General features: G+C 37.9%; 1 protein-coding gene across 2 annotated transcripts in view; it reads left to right on the plus strand.

Annotated features, from left to right (window-relative positions):
* Positions 1-22,347, plus strand: part of znf704 (zinc finger protein 704) — a 60,386-nt gene that overhangs the window by 23,975 nt on the left and 14,064 nt on the right. For both annotated transcript variants that reach the window (XM_083523737.1, XM_083523738.1), the window contains exons 3-4: positions 15,998-16,101; positions 17,310-17,560. In XM_083523737.1, coding sequence (XP_083379863.1) covers positions 15,998-16,101; positions 17,310-17,560 — 355 coding nt within the window. The remainder of the gene's footprint in view (positions 1-15,997; positions 16,102-17,309; positions 17,561-22,347) is intronic.

Below are 22,347 nucleotides of genomic sequence, written 5' to 3' on the forward strand. Positions count from 1 at the left end.
GCTGGTCATTTTTTAATTAACAGTTTATTATTATTATTATTTGTGAACATCAACGGTTTACATTTTAGAACATTTTAAATCAAAAGCCTGTTTTGTTAGTAATATAAAATAATATTTTATAAAAAATTGAATTGAATAAATAAAATGCAATACACTTTTTATTATATTGATTAAATACTGAGTAATAAATGTGTGTGTGTGTGTGTGTGTGTGTTTTACATGACATTTTTTTTTTCTAAAGATATGTTCAACTTAACTGTTCTACTTATTTTAGCATATTTTAACAAACATCATCATTCCTTCCTTCCATCCTTCATTTACTGACTCCCTTGACATGTGGAATTGTCTTTTAACAGAAATTCTAGAAGCTGGACATAACAAGCTAAAGAATCAATAGAATCTAGATTTTGTTATGTTTTTAACTTTTTATTTCACTGCAAGTTGTATCCTGCATATTACAATATTTGTGACATAAAAAATCTTGAATCCATATTGCTAGTGTTAGCCGCTAACCAGGAAGTGGCTAGCAGCTATTAATTCTTTAATGTTTGCATGCATGCGCAAAACACTTATTATTTATGGTATGGAGTGACGAAACACAACGATTAAAGCGCTAACTCTAGTTTATTATTATAACCATGGCATTGTTGTGTACGGAGACTAAACAAACTTGCGGAAACTCAGATTGTAGCCTTGTTCCGCACGGAAATAGGATTGCAACCTAAACGAATTACGTGTACCGATACACCCCTAATAATTAATTTCAAACATTTGCAAGAATATTTTGTTTTCATGCTCTATGATGAGTATGGTTTCACTAATAAAAAAACATATTTGCACAAAGCATATTTGTCCTTTCCCATGTTGATTACAGTATTAAAACTTGAAAACTATTAATTTAAGGTACATGTAGATAAGGTGCATCAAAATGTGCGATTAATCACAAGTTAACTCATGACAATCTTGCGATTGATTGATTGAACTAAATATTTAGTCTATTGATAGCGCTAATTTTCAGCGATAAAAATCGCACATAAAAAAAGAACCTGTTTGGTTATGAGGTGAGCAGGGATTGCTGATTTTGTGACCTTAAACAGACAAAGGCAGAAGTTCTTATGAAAACATACTTTTAGTAAGACATCATAGGATGACAGGAAACTCATGACAGCTACAAATAGTAGCCACAATGGCACACTTCAAAAATATACTCATGAACAGGAACAATTTCTTTATTACTTCATTTCCGTTGTGTTTATATGTCTAAATTTTGTCCGTAAGCTTGGATTGTACCGACTGATGACGAAGAATAATAGTTGCTTCAGATGCAGGTCTATTGTTAGAGAATTGTTATATAAGAAGTACTGATCCTAAAATACTGCTGTATCTGTAACCAGATCACTAATTTTTCAGGAAATTAAAATTAGGATTTCATTGTTCATTTATTGTTGAATTGTTTTTTTTGTTTTTTTATTTCAGTTAGGAGATTCTGACTGTTATTAAACAGTAGAACAGTAAGATTCATCATCAGGAGTTCTTTTTTTGTGTAAAGTGTATTCAGTTGTCATCAAGGCCTGATCAGTCATTGAGTCAACCATAAACTCCTCTGTAACCCAGAGTATTCTAGAGTCAAATGTGTGGCCATTAACAGTTAAAGATTGTCCGATATTGGGTCATGCAATAGATCAATGATCCCCGGTACACCAGAAAATCTACAACAAAATGACTGAAAAAGAACAGTGTTGCAGTGGCCCAGTCAAAGTGCAGACGTCATCCAGATTGAAACCTTAACAGGCTGTGACAGGACCTTAACGTTGTTAAGAAGAGTTCCTCCAAAGTGATGTGAGTGATGTGACTCGCTGTTAAAGAGGGTCCTATAAGCCACACATGGCTTCTCTATTTTGACTTCATTTAAAAAAAGAAAAAATTACATTGTTCAATATGTCGTGTTTATCAGAGGCTGCATAATTATAAGACCTGCTAATGGGCCGATATTTTTATTATGTCCTGATGTGTTAAACCATTAAATTCAAAGAGGGAGTGCGTTCATATTTTTCTACGTGATTGTAGCTGCTATAACATGACTGATACCAGAATCTGTAGAACCTGAGTTCTAACTATAAACAGTTCAAATGTATGACGATCTGTTTATTAATAAAAAATATTAATAAAATCTTTTAATTTTTTTTATTATTTAATTAATAATACATTTAAAGTAGTATTTGCCAACTTGCTGTAGAAAAGCTGGAATGAAAACTGCTATTGTTTTCATCGTGAACTTTAATCTTGTGAAATTCTGTTGCGAATGATTTTCCTTTAACCCCGTGCTCCCAAGTGTTTTATAACTTACATACACTGATTGCATATTTTATGTCTTAAAATAAGCTTGGAAAATTGTGGATTCAAGGTTTTTTTTTTTTTTTTTTTGCAATGTACTGGAACAAAGACCGAAATCTTGTGCCTGTTTCAGGTCCTGCAGTTCGGTGCAGTGTAAAGTTTTACAGCAAACTGAATTTATTAAAGAGTACAGTCAGAGATATATGCATGAGTTAGTTTGGTGCAAATTTTTTTCAAGTCTGAAAAAAATACAGCAAAAAAGCACGTTAACTGTTAACACCAAAGCCACGCCCTCACAACATGTGGGCTAGAAAACCTTATTACTAATAAATGCTAATCACCAAAAGGCTTTCTGAATTGACAGGCAAGTAGAGAACTACTGGTTGGCTGATTGCGATTTATATCAAGTGTACTGCTATGGAGACTCTGGTTTTTGCTTCAAGCAGATCGTTAAGACTCAGAAGGAGAAGTGAAGAAGCACCTACATTCTCCGGTTGGTTCCTTTCTGGTTATTATTATTATTATCTATTTTTGAGTATTGTTATAGTTATAACCCATATGGTTATGGGTTCCAACTCTTTGTCTAGTGTGTATTTATGCCTTTTATCTATCAATCTAAGAACTTTAAAAGGCCCTATAATATTATGATGATATTTTGTTGTAATTATGAAGTTATTACAGTTTTGCTGATCCATCGTGAGGTAGGGAACAGTCTGTAGAGTATTTCTTTTTATCTGCAAGCTCTTTCTGTAGCACTGACAGCTGCCACCGTTTCCCGCCTAATTCACCTTTAGGGAACATTCGAGCCACCTCGTGTGGTGGAATATTCACCAAGCTGCCTTTGGCTTGGTGAAGTGAACAGTGGAGTTGTCACATGAGCAGCAGCTGTGTGAGCGTGTGTGTGTGTGTGTGTGTGTGTGTGTGTGTGTGTGTGTGTGTGTGTGTGTGTGTGTGTGGATTGGGGGTTGTAGCTCTTGTGCACATACACACACTGAACTTTGCTCTATTGGGAAGGACTGCAGGGTGTTATCTGCCAAACCAGAGAGCTGTGTGTGAAAGTAAAAGAGCGGTGAAAAGAGAAGCGTTCTGGCTTTGGCTTTAGCCTGCAGTTTGGTTGGACGGGAAACACGGCGCCACTCGCTCACCCAACTTTCTTTCGGCTGTTTGTTTTTTATTTGTTCATCACTTCTTTTGCTTTTTCTTGCTGCACCTTGATTATGTGCCTGACAGCTGTGTTGGCATGTCAGTGTCACATTTATGCTAACCCCCCCACCCCCCCCCCACCCAAACACACACACACACACACACACACACACACACACACACACACACACACACACACACACACAATAAGCGTACTTTTGTTTAAAAATCCATGAAAGGACTTTCCATTGGCATAAATATTCATTCATTCATTCATTCATTTTCTCCCGCTTATCCGTAATTCGGGTCGCGGGGGCAGCAGTCTAAGCAGGCCCCCGCCTTCGACTGCTGCCCAATCCTCACAGCACCGTCCCTTACGGTCCCTCCTGCAGGTGGTGAGCCCACGGGAAGGGCATAAATATTATTTAACAAAATAATTTTTTGCCTGTGCATTAAACTCAGTACAAAAGAAAGCTTTTGGCTCATTTATTATCTTTTTTAAATAAAAGCTTCAACACATGCACACGCAAGCATGCATGCCGCATATTTTGTTTCGCCGTGTGAACCAGCCGCCTGAGCTTGTTATTGTATTCACCTGCTCACTCACACATTCACTCTCACATTGTTTTCACTCAGTGACCATCTCAGCACATTAGGACATGATGGACATAAAAACAACAGCCCTCATGCGGGCTTGAAGAGACAATGAGAGCCCCAGAGTCTACTTCCTTCCTTCCTTCCTTCCTTCCTTTCTTCCTCTATCCCTCTCGCTCTCTCTCTCACTCTCACTCTCTCTCTCTCTCTCTCTCTCTCTCTCTCTCTCTCTCTCTCTCTCTCTCTTTCTCTCTCTGCCACCTAACCCCCTTCCTGCAGTCGAGAACCTCTTATCGCCCCGCCCTTTCTCTTACACCGTCTCTCCCTTTGTCTCCTGCTCCCATGTTTTTCTGTTTTGCTGGAGAAAGCGTTAATCCTCCTCTGTTCATTGTGCAATGCCGACAAAACACACACACACACACACACACACACACACACACACACACACACACACACACACACACACACACAAAGATGCTGTGGAGGAACAGCCACATTAACCGGCACATCTGCTACTCGTTTACAGCACCAGAGCCTCTGACAGGTTGTTGCTGTTGTGATTGTTGATCATATGGTGCTTCGAATCGGCTTCGCTTCACTTTGTGTTCACTCGTGTTGAAGCGCATGTAAATCAGGTGATTTCAAACCACAGTCAGGCAGCAACAGTATTCATTACCAATGAGGCAACAGTATGTTAAAATGTGATAAGTAATTGATTTTATGATCACTTTTTTCTGAAAAGTCACTGCTCCAAAACACCACATTTGCACTCAGTTGCCTGTTTATTTTTTTTTGTGTGTCCTATAGAGTATATATAATAGTTCTCATCTCCACCTGCATTTTCATGAACGACTATTTTGCTACGCTTGGCCCTACTAAGGAAAGAACAGACATATCGAAGTCTGGCGGTTGTTGGTGAAGTGAATAAAAGCTTTTGAGCATCACATTTATTTGTAGGACACATTCTTCATCGAAAGTGGGTTCAATTTAAGCTCTGTTTATGCAGGTGTCCTTCCAGGCAGCACATTCAGACTATTGAAATTACTGTTGTGCTACTAAATTAGATATTAAGAACCTTAAAAAAATTTCAGGGACTTTGTGTTTAATTCTCCAAAACAATGGGGAAAGAAAATGTAGACTAGATGCTGAGCACGATTTCATTTATTACCTCTGAATGAACTTACTAATAAGCAGAAGGCAGCACAATAACACAAAATGTAATAGCTGTTATTTATGAAAAAAAACTATGTTTAGATTAATCAGTTATTAAAATGAGAAGTAACAAATAATTATCTATTAGTAGGCAAATATGCTGATGTCAACATTCTTAATCATCTCTAGTTATGATAATCAAATTTCTTTCCATGTTTCTCAATTAAGCAGGCTGGAGTTCAGCCTCATTAATGCTCCTTCAGCCTTTGATGCCTGTGTTTCTGGTCTTAGCCATAAGATTTACTATTTTGACCTTCCTTTGGCCAAGCTAAATATGACACTTTTCTGCAGTTTCCTACAAGTAATGAGACCAAACATGAATTTATTTCAAAAGCCATTTGAAGGGGAAAGGACACACTGCACGACAGAGACACATATATATTCTCTAACTCTGCCTTGTGACCACATGAAAACTCAAAAACATGTGACTTTTTGATTGATAAAAAATATCAAGGAGCTGCTTATTATTAACTAGCAGCGTCTCTAGAGGATTCGCATTTGTTCATGTTTGGTTTGTGCACAGCATTCGCTGCATGTGAGGATTTTTTTTATTTGTTAGTAATGTCTGTAGCAACGGGGTGTCACAATAGTATACAGCATGTCCTAATAATACTAAAGCGTCTCGGTGTCTCGGTTCTGACACCAGCAGTAATTATGCAGAATTTGTATATACCATTGTCTTTGTTTTGCTTAAATATGGACTGACTTAATCTACTCAAATTACTAATTAATAATTAAATAAATGAATAATTAAAACTTCTGAATCTGTGGAGTTATCGCTGATAATATCTCAGATACTGTTTTAACCATACGCGCACAATTTACAGCTGTTCCTACATTTGTCTACAGTGTTAGACGACGTACAGAAAGCTTTCATTGTTAGTGGGTCTAAAAGGTGTAAGAGTCGGCAGCTACTCACACCTGCAGAGACTCAGTGCTCGCTTTCTCATGAAGCACATTAACTCTGGCACAACTTCAAGCCAACATTTTTGGAAAATCTGAGTCTTTTCATGGTTAGTAGTCTCTTCACAAAAGTGTCAAAAGAATCATATGTTTGTGTCCACAGTTTGTGTCCACAGAGTCCACAGCTCTTCACCCTAACACTGCTCTGGCAGTCTTGAACCACTTTGTGTCGGATGTGCAAGGTATAATACACAACTCACCACAACTCGCTTCTCACAGTCTGTACAGGGAGTTTGAGAGTGAGCGGCTTTTTATGGCTTGAGGCAGCAGGTTCTTTGTTTTACCTTAAGTCAAGAAAGAGATTATGTTCTTTAGATAGAAGTCATAATGCCCCTTCCCCCATTGGCTTCTTCTGGTAAGGGGCCAGTGTGTTTTATGAGGCACTTTCTATTCCCTATAGGGCAGTGAGGAGCGTAACTCCTCTTCTCTCTCCATCATGGGGATGAGTGTTTAGGGGTTAAGGGGAGGATGGGAGGGAAAAAGGGTTTTATATACAACGTATGGTGTAAGAGGTCATGGGGGTGCTGTACTCTGTTGAAGAGATCTGGCTATTTAAAAGAGAGATAGAAGGAAGTAGGAATTGGTGTTTACTCCCTTCCTCACTTATAAGGATATATGTCCAAATATCAGCACATGCTGACATCGATCAGATTTTAAGTCAAACCAAGTGAGACAAAATGAGCTACGTTATGCACTTGTCGCTGATATAAAAGCAGTAGCCGCTTTCAAGCTTGTAATACCTTGCTCAGCTACTTTCTTTGTTTGCACTGCCCTCGTGTTTTACACTCTGCTCCTTAGCCGCAAAAGGAGACTCGGATTGCTTCGAGGAGAACATTCAATGTATTCCCAATGCTAATTAATCTGGACAAACACATTGTTTATCTCAGAAAACCTCATAAAATGACCTGGACCACAGCCCACATAATTAAAACTGCCCGTGTTTATGCACGTCAGGTGAAAAACTGGCACGTAGTTCTACAGACACGTAATTTTTTCAAGTCCGATACAGATCTCATATGTAGCATCACAATGTAAAATGTGAAACCGAATGATGGTGTTGTAAAAATAAGTAACACCACTTTAGTAACATCTTTAAAACAGAGTCCCACAAGGCAGTTAGACAGGCTTGTGTCAGTCTACATGGAGCAGAACTGCCGTTTTTTTACAGGAAGACTTCAGTTAACTGACCTGCAAACAGTCGGCAGATCATTGTGTTTGCGAAGCTCGTGAGGAGCGGCGGTTGGGAAAGCGGTGTTACAACAAAAACAGATCTGCATTCGACAACCAGAAAACATGTTGTTTTATTATAGACTAAAAGCGGAACATTTCTTCCCCCTGAATAATTCAGTGCAAAAGTGAGCCGTAACTAAATGTACAGTAGAAATCATTATTTCTCAAAATTGTAATGAGGCTAATTTAACTATTTGTAACAGCAACTCTGACTATTGTCTGCAATTCAGATGGCATGCTTAGATTAATATGTTCATTTTTTTATTGACTAATACTTTCCATAGTCATAACTCATTCGCATGGTTTTTGCAAAGCTCAAACCATATAAGGCTTCAATAATGAATTCAAATTATTAACAAAGTAACGACAATAGCGACAATATAAAAAGCTGGCAAATTGCTGTGATAAATAAATAGAGGAATACCTTTTTAGCACATTTTTTTATTTACTGTGTTAATCCGCAAATAAGATAAGTAACCAGAAAAGTATTCGCTGAACAAGTTGACCTACTGGCATGTTGTTAGCGATATGCCAAATACATTAAATATGTGGTAATTGTAAAAATATGTATGTGGTTTCACTGACTGAGCAAAACTCGCTGTCAGTTTTAGCCTCAAGTTTCCAACATTATCACACACCATCTCCAGGTCCTGTGGTTCTTAACAGCTACATTTGTATAATAACTCCATTTAGTAATAGATGGTCAGTATCTAAAGTTAATCTCGTGGATTGTGGCATTGATTTGTGAGACAGCTGCAGTTGAGGTAATCATGAGTCATATTCACTGTGGTTATTCATTTTTCTTTTTTTAAGTCGCCGTGTGAACGCTAATAAAACGTAAATTTCAAGTCACTTAATGCTTCACTTCACACAGGGTGAATCAGCACAGGTACGTAGTTTAACTGCCTAAGAAATCTTTAGAATAAACATCTTTTATGCTGGTATTTTGAAATCACTCTGCCATGTCTTTGTGTTTTAAATTTTTTTTATCTGCTTCATCTGTTCAGCCACTTGAAACAGAGCAGTCCTTGTTAGGAAGCCATATTGTCTGTGTTTTTCTTGAGTGTGAGCATAATAATGGAACTGAGAGTCCGAGTTTCTTGTTAGAGCCACATTGGAAATGTACTGCTTTGATTGCTTTCCTCACATCAAAGCAGAGTGACACAATACGAGAACAGGGAAGAAAAAAAAGAAACAACAAAAATACCGCACACAGCATGCTGTAAATAGAAGACAGTAAAAATAAGGCTGTGTTTTGTCTATATGCAGATTTAACTGTTTAAAAAGGAATAAAACTCTATAGTCAAATCGCTGATTTGACTCAGCCGTGGCTTTCTGCTTCAGAAGCTTTTAACCCTACTGCACATCTTTACTAGGGACTTTATTCTGTGCTTTTTTCTAAAAAGAGGCAGTCTTTGGCAAGTCACCAGGCCTTAAGACCACCAGCCAGCCTCCAGTTTTCATATGATGACCGATAATAACCTCAGATCATGGCCAGGCTTCAGCCAGCAGCTTAGCGTTAAGCAAAAAAAGAGGAAGCGAAGCCTCCAAGAGCAACAAACTGCATGTGTTCATGCTCGAACATGCTGAGCACAGCCTGCAGTAATGTAAGTAAATCAGTAATGAATGCATTAATCTTTGGTTTAACCAGGCCCAGTAGTAGCGAGTGATAATCTTACATTCTTTGGATTAATTATTCTCCCAATGGAGCCATTTCTACTCGTCCAGATGCTGGCTGCGATGGAATAATGTTACCTTGCTTTTTATTAAGCAAGAATTGTGATGCCTTGATGTGGTTCCTTTATGGTAGTTATGATGTTATATGAGACTTACAGTGTAGTGCAGTGTCTTTCATCATCTAATGCACATATGGGTATAGAGCATTAAGAGGTCCTGCAGAAATGGATTAAATTCTCACACGGGGGACTAGCTCTAATGGGAGGTGTAATTAGAGACTCATCTTCAGGGATCAACAAGTCCAGGAACTACAGTGCAAATTGCTCCACTGCAGGCCGTAAGGTTTATATTGTAATATTTCAGAAACTTTGAATATCGTGCAATGCACTTTTAACAGGGGACACTTTTTTTTTAAAGCAACTTGCAAAGCTTGTAAAGCAGTGGTAAGAATGAACTCTTTTCAGTCCATATTGATTCAGTTCAGGCAGCACATGGAAATACATTTATGTTATTTTTGAATTTGCTTAGAACAAAGTTTAAAATGTTTAATGCTCGGATGCCATGTTACTGATCAATTGGCATTTGCCAAGTAGTAAAAATTTGCCCCAATGTGTGAGACAAACCACTATAACTGACTCTCCCAGCCTGGCTACTTTTCACGCCAAAAAAGCTCAAATCTGCTCAAAACCGTTTGTCACCTGACCAGTTGTTCGATAAAGACCTCATGGAGACTTTTTACCATCTCTCAAGCGTAGCAGTGTCATATTGCAAATAAACCATAATCTTCCATGGAGCGGTGCATTACTCATCCTCATTTCACAGTTCCTTTGGAAACCTTGAACAGCACATAATATGTAGTGTGCATGAAAACGTTATTCACGCATCACTTACTGTAATGTTCAAAGAATAAAAACACTTTGTCATAGAAATAAAAAGCATGGCCTGACTTGGGAAGTGTTGGATGTGTTGGCACAGGATGTTTGCAGCATTGCAATATTTGAAGCCGTTCACACCAGCTGCCTTTGTAGCTTTTCAAACGTAGCATTTCTGTTTCTACAGGTTAGCAAATGTCTGCTGGAACAATGAGTTGCAACAATGAGCTACGCACTTTTACTTTCAGAAGTATCAGAATGCCTTGTGCTTCACTTCCACGTCACTCGCATGAGCTGCAGGTTGAGAAAGCAGCAATGCATGTGCCTGCTGGTGAAGTGTATACACGGGTTGGGGGCTTTTCAGTCTGCTGCAAGGAAGCACATTGTTCCTCTTGCACAAAGGTTCCTCAAAAAAACACTCTACACAAGTGAGTGTTGCGAACAAATAAATAAATATAAAGCATGATTATTGCACAGTAAGCTTTTATCTGCTGACATCCCTATTAAATATTTAAACAACCTGTGTCTTGTCTTTACTTGCCAACTGTTAAACCTCGTGTGTAGATTGACTGTTTTGGCAGGAGCTTACACCCGAATCTGATTAATAATTTTTGTGATTGGGGTCAGCCTTTTTGCAGAAAGGGAAGTGGGTCAAGGGGCATGCATGTGGTAAACAACGTATTACTTGAAAAATACTTCTGCGTTTATGCAATATCCTTTTTATTCAAGGCCAGGTCATTATACTGACAATATAAACACATTAGGTGTGTTTACCTGAGCTCTAATAGTCCGGTATATATCCCGTTTTGATACTTTATTGACTTTGGCTGTGTTACAATTTGTATCTACAATTTTGTTGTCTTTATTTGTTTAATAGGCATTTTTAGAGTTTAGGAAAATTTTATAGACACCTGAATTTTATTATATCCGTCAGGTTATTCAGCTTGCTTGAATTTTATTTGTGTACTTAAATAGCTAAATGGAATACATTTTTGTGCAATTTGCAACCACAAATCTCCTACCTAAATTTATTACTGGTCATTTGCTTCAAATCCACAAGGTTAAGAATAGATGTAGGGTTTATTAAAAAACTAAAATATCAATTATTTGCTCAATAATTATATCACCTCAACAATGGAAGATGTTTCAATTTTGACTGACAAGGTTTGAATTGGGTTTTAGGAAGCAGGGAAGTTCTACAAGAAACGTAGGAATAGTTTGGGGTTTTAATATATGGATTTCTCAACACTGATCTCATGAACATGTGATAACACGAACTCACCATTATGCTATTAACAAATTCACTAAATTGTATTATTAGAGCTCAGGTGTTACACCTTAAGTTTAGTTTAGTTCGTACAGGTGTGTAGTTTTCCACTCGGGTTAGAGCTCATAGTTTTTGCTGGGTCAAATATATTGGTTAATCTTTTCTCAATGTGAAGTTGCACTACATGTAAACACACCCAGACGCAGATTTATTAAAATCCTAAATACACTGAACAAAATTATAAACGCAACACTTTTGTTTTTGCCCCCATTTTCAATGAGCTGAACTCAGACTTTTTCTATGCCTATTTCTCTCAAATATTGTTCACAAATCTGTCTAAATCTGTGTTAGTGAGCACTTTTCCTTTGCTGAGATCATCCATCCACCTCACAGGTGTGGCAGATCAAGATGCTGATTAGACAGCATGATTATTGCACAGGTGTGTCTTAGGCTGACCACAATAAACCCCTAATATATATTTTTTATATATTACACCCCTAATATAAATTATGCACAGTCATTTTTAATTACTGAGATTATTTTGGTATTATTTTGTCTTCAGCTGATAGAAAAAGGCTTTTGCAAATGTAATGCATGCCCTGTACTAACTACATGTACTATCTTATAGCTATTGTCTAGTAAACTACATTTAAAATGTTTTAATTTGCTTATGCACCACCCTGTATTTTATACCTTTATATAGAAATGTCAAATCCAATTTAAATTAAGGCAAAAAAAAATTGTTGAAGAAATTGTGCAGGGTCTCGTGTTTAATATGACACGGTATTGCAGCTGTTTAAATTGTGATGTGCTTGTTCTAGATAGGGACATTTGAGGCTCACATGACCTTTACAGACTTTTGATTAATATATTCCTGAGAAGATTTTTGAACACGCTTAACAGTTTGCTCTTTATATGTGCTCTGTGCAATCCTTCGACGTTTTAATGTGCATGGCTGTATCTTGTTATAAGCGTGTTTATAAGCGAAGACCTCAAGGCAGGAGGCAAAATGTGTCTAATTATTCAGAAGGAAATGAGCTTCATAGCACACTGACTGCAAAAAAACATAGTTGGCCTTCTGCTTTCTGTGTTCTCTCTCTCTCTCTCTCTCTCTCTCTCTCTCTCTCTCTCTCTCTCTCTCTCTCTCTCTCTCTCTCTCTCTCTGCACTCTGAACAGATGTAGTCAGAGTTTTAGGGGAATTCCCGGATGCTTGTTGAGCTGCTAAAAAAACACTTTAGATATGATTTTTAACCAAACGGCAAGTAAAATTGGATTTAAAAAAAAGAATTAATATGCTTTTCATTATGAGCTCTGGTTTGTGTTTGCAGAGGTTGAATGAACAAGGTGAGGTGAAATTCCATCACAGGAGCTGTACAGCTAAAACATGATGCAATGGTTTAAATGGACTTACTGTATTAAGGAGGATGTTATTTTACAAAACTTTGCTCAGGCCTAATCTCAGTTGATGTATCGCATTTGTATAGTCTTATTTTCTTGTTCAGTGTACCATTGCCATAACTGAGTTAAAGTGGCAACAGGTGATGGATTAATTATCCTGTATAAAGGACAAAAGAGTTTCGCGGAGGAGTGAATGTGTAACACAATCGGTTGTTGTGGTTAATTCTCCCAAGCGAGTGTTGAGTTTGAAACCAGAGCCACGTCTCTGGCTTGTTGGCAGTAAGGGTCCATGCTCCTCAAACAGTGCCTTGAAGACAAAGGACCAGATGTCTGCAAAGGCAGTGCTGAAGGGGGGGATTGCATTGCATTTGCACAGCCACCAAAACACCCATTTGTCTTGTGAGTTTGGACGGTACAGAAAGTTGACTCGTTCCAGAAATCTAGAGCAGATGTCAGCAGTCTGTCTGACCTGCTGGCTAGTTGCCACTGATGCCTTTACCCATTTACCTCCCTCCACCATCTCCCTTGACTAAATCCCACCCATTTCTCCTAACATCACATCCATTCCTGGCTGGGATTTTCTATTTAAAACCCACCCACACTCAGCTTTCCTGCTTACCCCAATTCAGAACACACCTACACGTATGAATTCTCAAGCTTTGCTATTTAGCACCACACCAAAAACCTTATTAAACCGTCATGCCAAGAACCCACCAACTCCTTGTCTTCTACTTTACCCTCACAACAAATCTCAGACCATGCTTAATCTCTTAATTTACTCCCTCATGCTAAAAGCCCATTGAATCATAAACATAATTTATGTATCCTTCAAAACCGGCTTCTAATGTCCTGGGAAGGTCAGAAATGTGATTTGTGGCGTGGCAGGGTGTGTGGTGTAGTGTGGGGGGGCAGATGTTGGTGGTTGTCACTTTTCACAAATGAAACAATCAAATACTATCTCACACTTACAGTGTTTTTTTACTTCTACTCTGAAATCCAAGATTTAGCCTGCACATTTACCACTATATAAAACCACCCACCTTTATCCTCACTGAAAAACCCACTCACGTTCTGATCATTTGCTGGATACCAAAATTCATTCTCATTTTCTCTGTCTACTTATCTTCTCTCCAAAAACCCACTCACATTTCGCCTGCCCATTTCCCGCTGTTCCACATATCCACTCACACCTACCCTGCTCAATAATACCATTGTGATAAGCAATTTAGCATACCCATTTACCACCACACTAATACCCTGTGCTTATCTTCCTAATTTGACTACACCAGAAAATCCCTGCAGCTCTAAGTTCTACGCATACACTGATCAGGCATAACATTATAGCAATATCAGCAGTGAAGTAAATAGCACTGATTATCTCTTCATCATGGCACCTGTTAGTGAGTGGGATATTATTAGGCAGCAACTGAACATTTTGTCCACAAAGTTGACGTGTTAGAAGCAGGAAAAATGGGTGAGCGTAAGGATTTGATCGAGTTTGATGAGGGCCAAATCGTGACGTCTAGACGAATGGGTCAGAGCATCTCCAAAACTGCAGCTCTGCAGTGGTCAGTTTCTATTAAAAGTGCTCCAAGAAAGGAACAGTGGTGAACCGGCGACAGGGTCATGTGCAGCTGAGGATCAGCGAAGACTGGGCCATGTGGCCCGATCCATCTGAGGAGCTCCTGTAACTCAAATTACTGAAGAGGTTCATGCTGTTAATGCTCGACAGGTCAGAACTGTTTTGGCAGTAAAAGGGGGAACAACACTATTAATTTACCGATGCTTGGAGAAATGTTGAGCGTAAAAACATCGTAACTCAATGACTTGTTATTTTCCCAAAGTGGGTGTCATGATTAAAACTGGATCCATGTCTCTGACTCAGTGGCACTAAGTGTTCAAAGAGACCCTTAAAGACAAAGAGACGAATCTGTGTGGTGGCACTGTTAAAGGGGGTTCGCGCTCTCGTTATCTTTGACCCACACCAACCCCCTGCATCAATAAGCCATCCATGCTAAGCCTGCTGTAAATAAGGCAAGGCTTTGGCTGGGATCACAGTGCAGGCAGACGGCCTCAGGAGACTCTTATTTTTAGGTCATGGTCATTTTTACCTCTTGTTACTTTATTAGAGGAGAGAGAACAGTGTTTATATGCCCTCTGTACCATTTGGTGAGACTGAAGAGACTGAAGCTGGAGTGATTGCCTGTCAGATTTTGTAGCATTTCAGCTTATTAAAAGGAGGTTTTGTGACACGTCCAACATTTATCCAAAATAAATAAATATATCTTAGACAATGATAGACTCTTTGTGTACAGCTCTAGAGGTCGCATTCATGCCTTCGACAATGGATTTGCATTTAACACTCAAATCTCTAATCTATCGCATTACACACTGTACTTTGTGCTCTTGTCTAATGTGTTAGATTCACTCTGACATCTTGCTCGCTATATATTTTAATTAATATCTCGTGAGTACATGTCTATACTGTTTCTATGGCTTTATAAAGGCACTAATGGCATGATTTGAGGCACCAAATTGCAGTTTTGCTGAGTAGCAATACATCAGCTCCTAATTACACTGGCTCTAATGTGTTTGTTGGAAATGTATAATATTTCATTGGCACGTGGGGCATTAGTGGGTTAATTAGACGCTGTTCCGGGATGTCTCTGTGGCATTATCTCGGGAATCTGTCATGCTGAGATGCTCCGCTCTGTGCTCACTGTGCCTTTCCAAGGTGACCAGGAAGTAATCAGAAAAATGGGTGTCTGGGGAAAAGAAGAGATGCCTGTGCTGATTTATCCCACAACTCTAATAACGTTGTTTCCATCATACCCCTGGTGTTGATTATGGAGGTTGAGGAATTTGGCAATATGAGTTGGAGCTCTCTTTGCTCCTTTCATGGATTTGGGATCGGGATTGTCTTTGTGTTCTGTTGGCTCAGGTGTTCTCATGAGGGAGGTGAAGCAATAGATTAAATTTTTCGCACATCAATGCATTTCATTTGCTTTCCTTTGATAATCATTTACATGTCATTCACTAGAGACTTCACTATCTTCACACCGAATTTTAAATAAATGACTAGAGCACAGCTGGCTCAGGTCCTTGGTCTTTGTTCTACATGTACAGCAGAACAACTTCTGAACTAGACCCATAAATAGTTTTGATCATAATGACAAATCACTTTATGGAAGTGCATTCCTCTGTTCATATTTCTAACAATTACAGTTCTGATAAGGGCCCACACGGGATACAAAATAAAGAAGCCTGTGATTTGTAGTAATAAGTGTGTGTGTTGTTTTTTAACAGAAAATCAGACGAGGAGGTCGACATGGACAAAGTAACTGCCGCCATGGTGCTGACCAGCCTCTCCACAAGTCCTCTAGTGCGCAGTCCTCCTGTTAAAGTTACTGGTAAGTGCACAGTGTGGTTTTGAACTAATCTGCTCAGTCTTTATACATACTGTATGGCAGCTACAGAGATAGCAGCACAGTGTGGTTTCTGCTCAGCAGTTTCCTGTTTATTTGCTCTCACATTGACACTGAACTGAAGATGACCCATCTGCATGACTTAGCTACTACTAACCTTTTTCCTTTTTTGTAAGGTACAATATGCCATTAAATAGTAGCATAAATACTTTTCTGGGACATGCAAAGACAAAAGCAAGTGGAAGCCCATGTCTGCAGAAGAGCTGTGGCAAGGTGCAGGAGAAAACTACCAGCTAAAATTAAACAAAATAGTAATTTGATACATATACTGCTCCATGCAGCCTGAATTATTTTATGTATCTGGATCTAAATATTATTATAGCTGTATATGCATAATAGTATACTTATATTTATAATGTATATACATTGATCAGGCATAACATTCTGGCAAAACAGTTTGAGCATTTACAGCATTAACTTCTTCTGCAATTTGAGCTACAGAAGCTCCTCTGTTGGATTGGACCACACGAGCCAGCCTTCGTACCCCACGTGCATCAATGATCCTCAGCCGCCCATGACCCTGTCCCCGGTTCACCAATGTTTCTTCCTTAGACCACTTTTGAATGATACTGACCACTGAAGACAAGGAACATACACAAAAGCTGCAGTTTTATGATCTGACCCAGTCGTCAATTACCTCAAATCCTTACACTTGCCCATTTTTCCTGCTTGTAACACGTCAATTTTTAGGCCAAAATGTTCACTTGCTGCCTAATAAATCTCACCCACTAACAGGTGCCATGCTGAAGAGATAATCAGTGTTATTTACTTCACTGGTCATAATGTTATAATGCCTGTTCGGTGTATATATTTAATGTAAGTAAATACACATTTGTTACGCTACATGGCCAAAAGTATGAAGACACAAGATCAGATTTTGATGAAAGTAAAAATGTTAATCCGAAAGTTGATGAAGTATTACATTATTGCCAGTCAGTCAATAGAACAACATCTGAACAAATTGTGTCAGGGCATGATTTTAATATATGTAAAAAACTTTCATGACTAAAATGGCCCTGAATCAAAAATATAAAATGTTAAAATTTCAGGTTTAACAGGCAATTCTAGCTCTAGCTATAAGAGTTATAGCTGTTCTGTCCATGACCAGGCCCTGACCTGCTCTCTTCCTGCAGAGGGTCTGAATGGCTCATGGAAGGATGGAGGATTCACCCCATCAAGTTACAGTAGCAGTGGCTTCTGGAGCTGGAGTGTGCCCAGTGACCAGTCCAACCCGTCCAACCCGTCCACTCCATCTCCGCCGCTCTCGGCCGACAGTTTCAGACCGTTTCGCATGTCCAGCCTGAACGGGCCGCAGGATGACACTCTGGATGAGCAGGATGCTAGCAATCTGCTGTTTGATGAGCCCATTCCCCGCAAACGCAAGGTTAGCTACCATCCCCATGTACTTCAATTTCATCTCATAACTCTCTCAGACCAGCTGGTTTATGGTCCGTTACTGGATCGTGATCCAGAAAAGAAACAGTAATATCTTTCTATAATCACATTTCTCGCTTCTTATAAGAGCAAGAAACAGCATGTTTATTAGCTCTTATAATACGGCAGTTTGCTGGTGTACGTTTAATCAACTTGTAGTGACTGTACATACAGTGTTATAGAACATCTGTAAATCAGGCTTATTCCTGTCATAACTTTATAACCTGCTTTTATATCACATTATAACAGCTAAAACAGTCCGGTTATCACTTTCTTGAAGGTACTAAGACAAGAAAGTAGTTAGTTAGCAATAAACCATCTCAATGAATACGGAACCAAATCGATAATTATATGTTAAATCACATGTTCTAAGCTGTTTATTATCAGACTGAAATTACGTGGAGCATTACACTATGCTTCCCTGTGATTTAGCTGTTTCTATAGAAACAGTAAAAAAGGCCTTGGAGATGCTATTGTCAGAGATGCTATTATAGAAAACCTGTCATTTTTTTTTTTTTTACTAATTAGAATCAGGCATTCAGCAGTGCTGTGTATCAAATGCAATAGCCGCTCTAAAATAGAGAGAAACACTTGTTTATTGAACTGAAGTTGTGTATTTGTGTGTTTTTTTTATAACAAGCACAATACTGTGTGGTAAAAGTGAGAGCTGTGTCTTCGTGTTTAAGCCCATGTTAATGGTGGGTGAGTGCAACGCCACATCCTGTGTTTGCTGCTGTTTTCTTCAACGTGTGAAGTTCTAGAGACCCAAGTGAAGCGGTTTTGAGATGCAGTGTGAAACAGCAATCTGCACCACACGCATACGGAGATGTTTTCTGTGATAGCTAAGCGTTAAAAGTCGCTCGCTCTCCTCTTCGCTCCACTCTCATGCTCTTCATCTCCCTAGTCTACGCACAGACAGAATGCTTGAAAAGAATGAATGCCTGCTTTATCTGCACTATTGTCCCGCTTATCACAGCCGCAGGAGTCTAGGACAGCATCAGCGCTGGGGTTTGTCATATCTATGTTGTCATAATCCTCAAATAACCCAGTCATCTGTCCTGCTTAATTACACCGGGAAAACATCTACAAATGCCTTCTGATCCAATAAATTATTTCAAATACCTCCCATATAAACAGTTAAGCCATTCTTATCCAAACTTTTTTTTTTTTTTAGATCAATAATGCTTCCAAAGCCAGTGGTTATAAAAACGGGGAAAAGGGGTTGCCAGGTGGCAGTGAAGCATAGCTATGAAGACTGTCATTTTTATTATTTTTTTTTTTATTCTTATAGTTGTTGGGTTAATGTTCAACTAGACATTGAATTCTTTTAGTATTTTACAAAGTTTTATTAGTTTTTGTCGGCCTGTATTTAAACAAGTGAATGTTGTACACATAGTTACCTGTTTGACTGCTGATTTGACACGTATACTATTTTGACTAGTATTATGTTAATGTGAATAATTGTATAGTGTTACATAGAGGTGGAATGATTAGCCAATCAGAGTCCTCTTTCTCGCCCATGAGCTCTGCCGCTGATTCGACATGCAGAATCAACCGAAAAACAGTTGAAGCCGTCCAACCAGACCCAATGGTGTGGAGAAAACTTAGGCCTAGGCCATTTTAGTGGAGAGCAACAAGTCTAATTCTTTTAGGACATGTGGCTTTACACGGTTACACAACATACAGCAGTTATCACTGAGGGTGTACTCACTTTTGTTGCCAGATATTTTGACAATAATGGCTGTATGTTGAGTTATTTTCAGAGGACAGTAAATCTGTACTGCTATACAAACTGCACATTGACTACTCTAAACTCTAAAGTTAAATTTCTCTAGTATTGTCTCTTGAGAAGATAAACTTAAATATTTGCTAAAATGTGAGGGGTGTACTTACTTCTGTAAGATACCGAATAATAATTTGACTTCTTTTATGTTAATTTGACTCATATTTTTTATACTTATATACTGACTGATTTAGCTCAGGACCACAGGTTGCATGAATTGATGTGCATTTACGCACCTATTACTAGACACCTCAACAATGTAACTACAATGAGTGGACATTTGGTCCAACCCAGATAAGTATGAGTTCTCTTTTGAGTCTGAGGAAGGTTTCTTCCTCAGACCATCTCAGGGAGTTTTTCTTTGCCACAGTCGCCACTGGCTCGCTCATCAGGGATAAACAATTATAAGGAGCTAATTTATAGCAATAAACTTACATATTCTTTAATATAACCTTATATTATCTGTGCAAAGCAGCTTTGAGACAGTGTACATTGTATAAAGTGACATACAAATAAAATTGAATTGAACTGATTTGACTCATAGGATACAAATTTGACTTTGTGTATACTGATTTCATTCCATTTATAATGATTTACTGATTTGACGTCTTTTATACTTATATACTTATTTTACTCATATAATAGTCATTTGACTCTGTGTTTATTGATTTGACTTCTTTTATATTTATATACTGATTTCACTCATATTATACTAATTTGACTCTGTGTCTACTGATTTAAATCCTTTTATAATGATTTACTGATTTGACTCATTAAAGTGATGCACTGATTTAATCTATATCATAATATTTTATATAATATCCCTTTATACATACAGTGGAACCTTGGTACTCGTGACTTCGATAGTTTGTGACTTTTCATTTGGAACTGGACTAAAAGTAACTCGCGAAAAATCTGATATTCCGCGAGAAGCCTCGAGTGGCTCGAAAGTCCAGAGTAACATTTCAAAACAGAGTTTGTTCAAATCAATTACATCAAAATGTTTGAAAAACTTGTATTATTCATTGGAAGTAGTAAATAAAACATTTATGACAAGTAATTCCAAATTTTTGTTGAGTTTACACTACAGTACTTGTACAATTCCGATTGAAAAAGGAACCATCAAAAGGAGAGTCAAAACCTCGACATTTTTTGTTACTCACGAGGGGTCATAGAACGTAACCCCCGCGAGTATCGAGGTTGCACTGTATATATTATTTGATGCATATTTTAATTTGACTCCCCTTATACTGCTTTGACTCATATTTTATTTATATACTTATTTGACTTCTTTTATCTCATATACTACTTTGACTCATATGATAACAGGTGTTCTAAACAAAAATGATCAATTCATTTAAAAAGCTGTGAGTTCCTGCTGTTTCAGATGAGTCTCTATGGGAAAAATTTAAATGGTAATGTAATTAATGAGCAGATCTAAAATACGGAAATAAGGAATTTAGTTTTATTTGTATTTGTGAGCAAATGATCCTATTAACAATCAACAACTGCAAAACAGAAATACAGAAAAAATATTGTAAGGATTTTTTTAGTATAACTGTGTTAATCAAAAATATATCTAGTAACATACCAGTGAGGAATGAAATCACAGTTGGATTTTTACATAAGGTTTTGGTATTTTTGGTAATTTGTATAATTGCAATGTTAAAAATGGTCCGCCTCTGCCATAATAACAATGAACTCTGACCTATTTAAACCAGCATCAGTGGAATGTGGGTGAGAGAAATCAAGAAACAAACCACATCCTTTGTGTTTTCCATCTCTCTATTTTGGTGTAATAAATGTTGATGTTCACAGCATGTAGAATGAGATTTACTATAAAACACTATAAACATTTCCCTGTCAGGTCTCTGGAGAATTTTGACTCCCAGCAACTTGCATAGTCTACAGCAGGGGTCACCAACCTTTTTTTGAAACTGAGAGCTACTTCTTGGGTACCGACTAATGTGAAGGGCTACCAGTTTGATACACACTTCTGAAATAAAAAAATTTGCTCAATTTACCTTTAATTATGTTATTTTTAATCATTAATGATATTCATCTATATCTACTCATCTATATATTAATATTGTTGTTTTCAAATTCACACAAATTTCGGTTTCTGGATTCTCCTAAATATGTTGTTTGCTGATTGTTTGACTATTTGCCTGATTTGGACATTGATTTTGTGGAATACATTTTGGGTTAGTTTGCAAGCATTTTAGTAAAAACTAAAGTTGCAGTTGCATCTGTCTGAGCATTCACTATAAGACACCATTCTGCTGTATACTTCATGTCTGAGTTCTTTAATATTCAAAGCTAAAAAAAGGAAAAAACTAACTAACTGAAAATATCTTAACGATTTAAATACAATTATCTAGAAAAGATGCCACCTGTAAACAGGAAGGAGGTTAAGAATTACTATTAAGAAAAGACTTATTAGTCTTATAATAAAACAAAAAGTCATCCATACTATACTGACAAAAGTACTTTTCATCCGTATGTTGTTCTTCCCCAAAACTGTTACCACAAAAAAAATGGAGCCACGCAATTGTATATTGTATGTCTTTGGATCAAGAAGTATTAAATTTTTCCTTCACTTGAACTAGGAGAGCCAAACCTGTTCCAGCATGACAATGCCCCTGTGCACAAAGCCAGCTCCATGAAGATATGGTTTACATGGTTTGGAGTGGAAGATCTACTTCTATAGAGCTTTGAGCTCAACCCTATCGAACACCTTTGGGATAAATTGGAACATTGACTGCACCCCAGGCCTCCACACATCATTTACACCACTACCTGACTTTACTAACAATCGTTTAATTGAATGAGCACAAATTTCCACAAGAACACTCCAAAATCTAGTGGAACATCTAAAAAGAGTGGAGCCTATTATAACAGCAAATGGGGACTAAATGTGAAATGTGAAAAGCAAGGACAAATCTTATAGTGAG

The sequence above is a fragment of the Silurus aristotelis genome, assembly GCF_946808225.1.
Source record: "Silurus aristotelis genome assembly, chromosome: 21".
Classification (NCBI taxonomy): Eukaryota; Metazoa; Chordata; class Actinopteri; order Siluriformes; family Siluridae; genus Silurus; species Silurus aristotelis.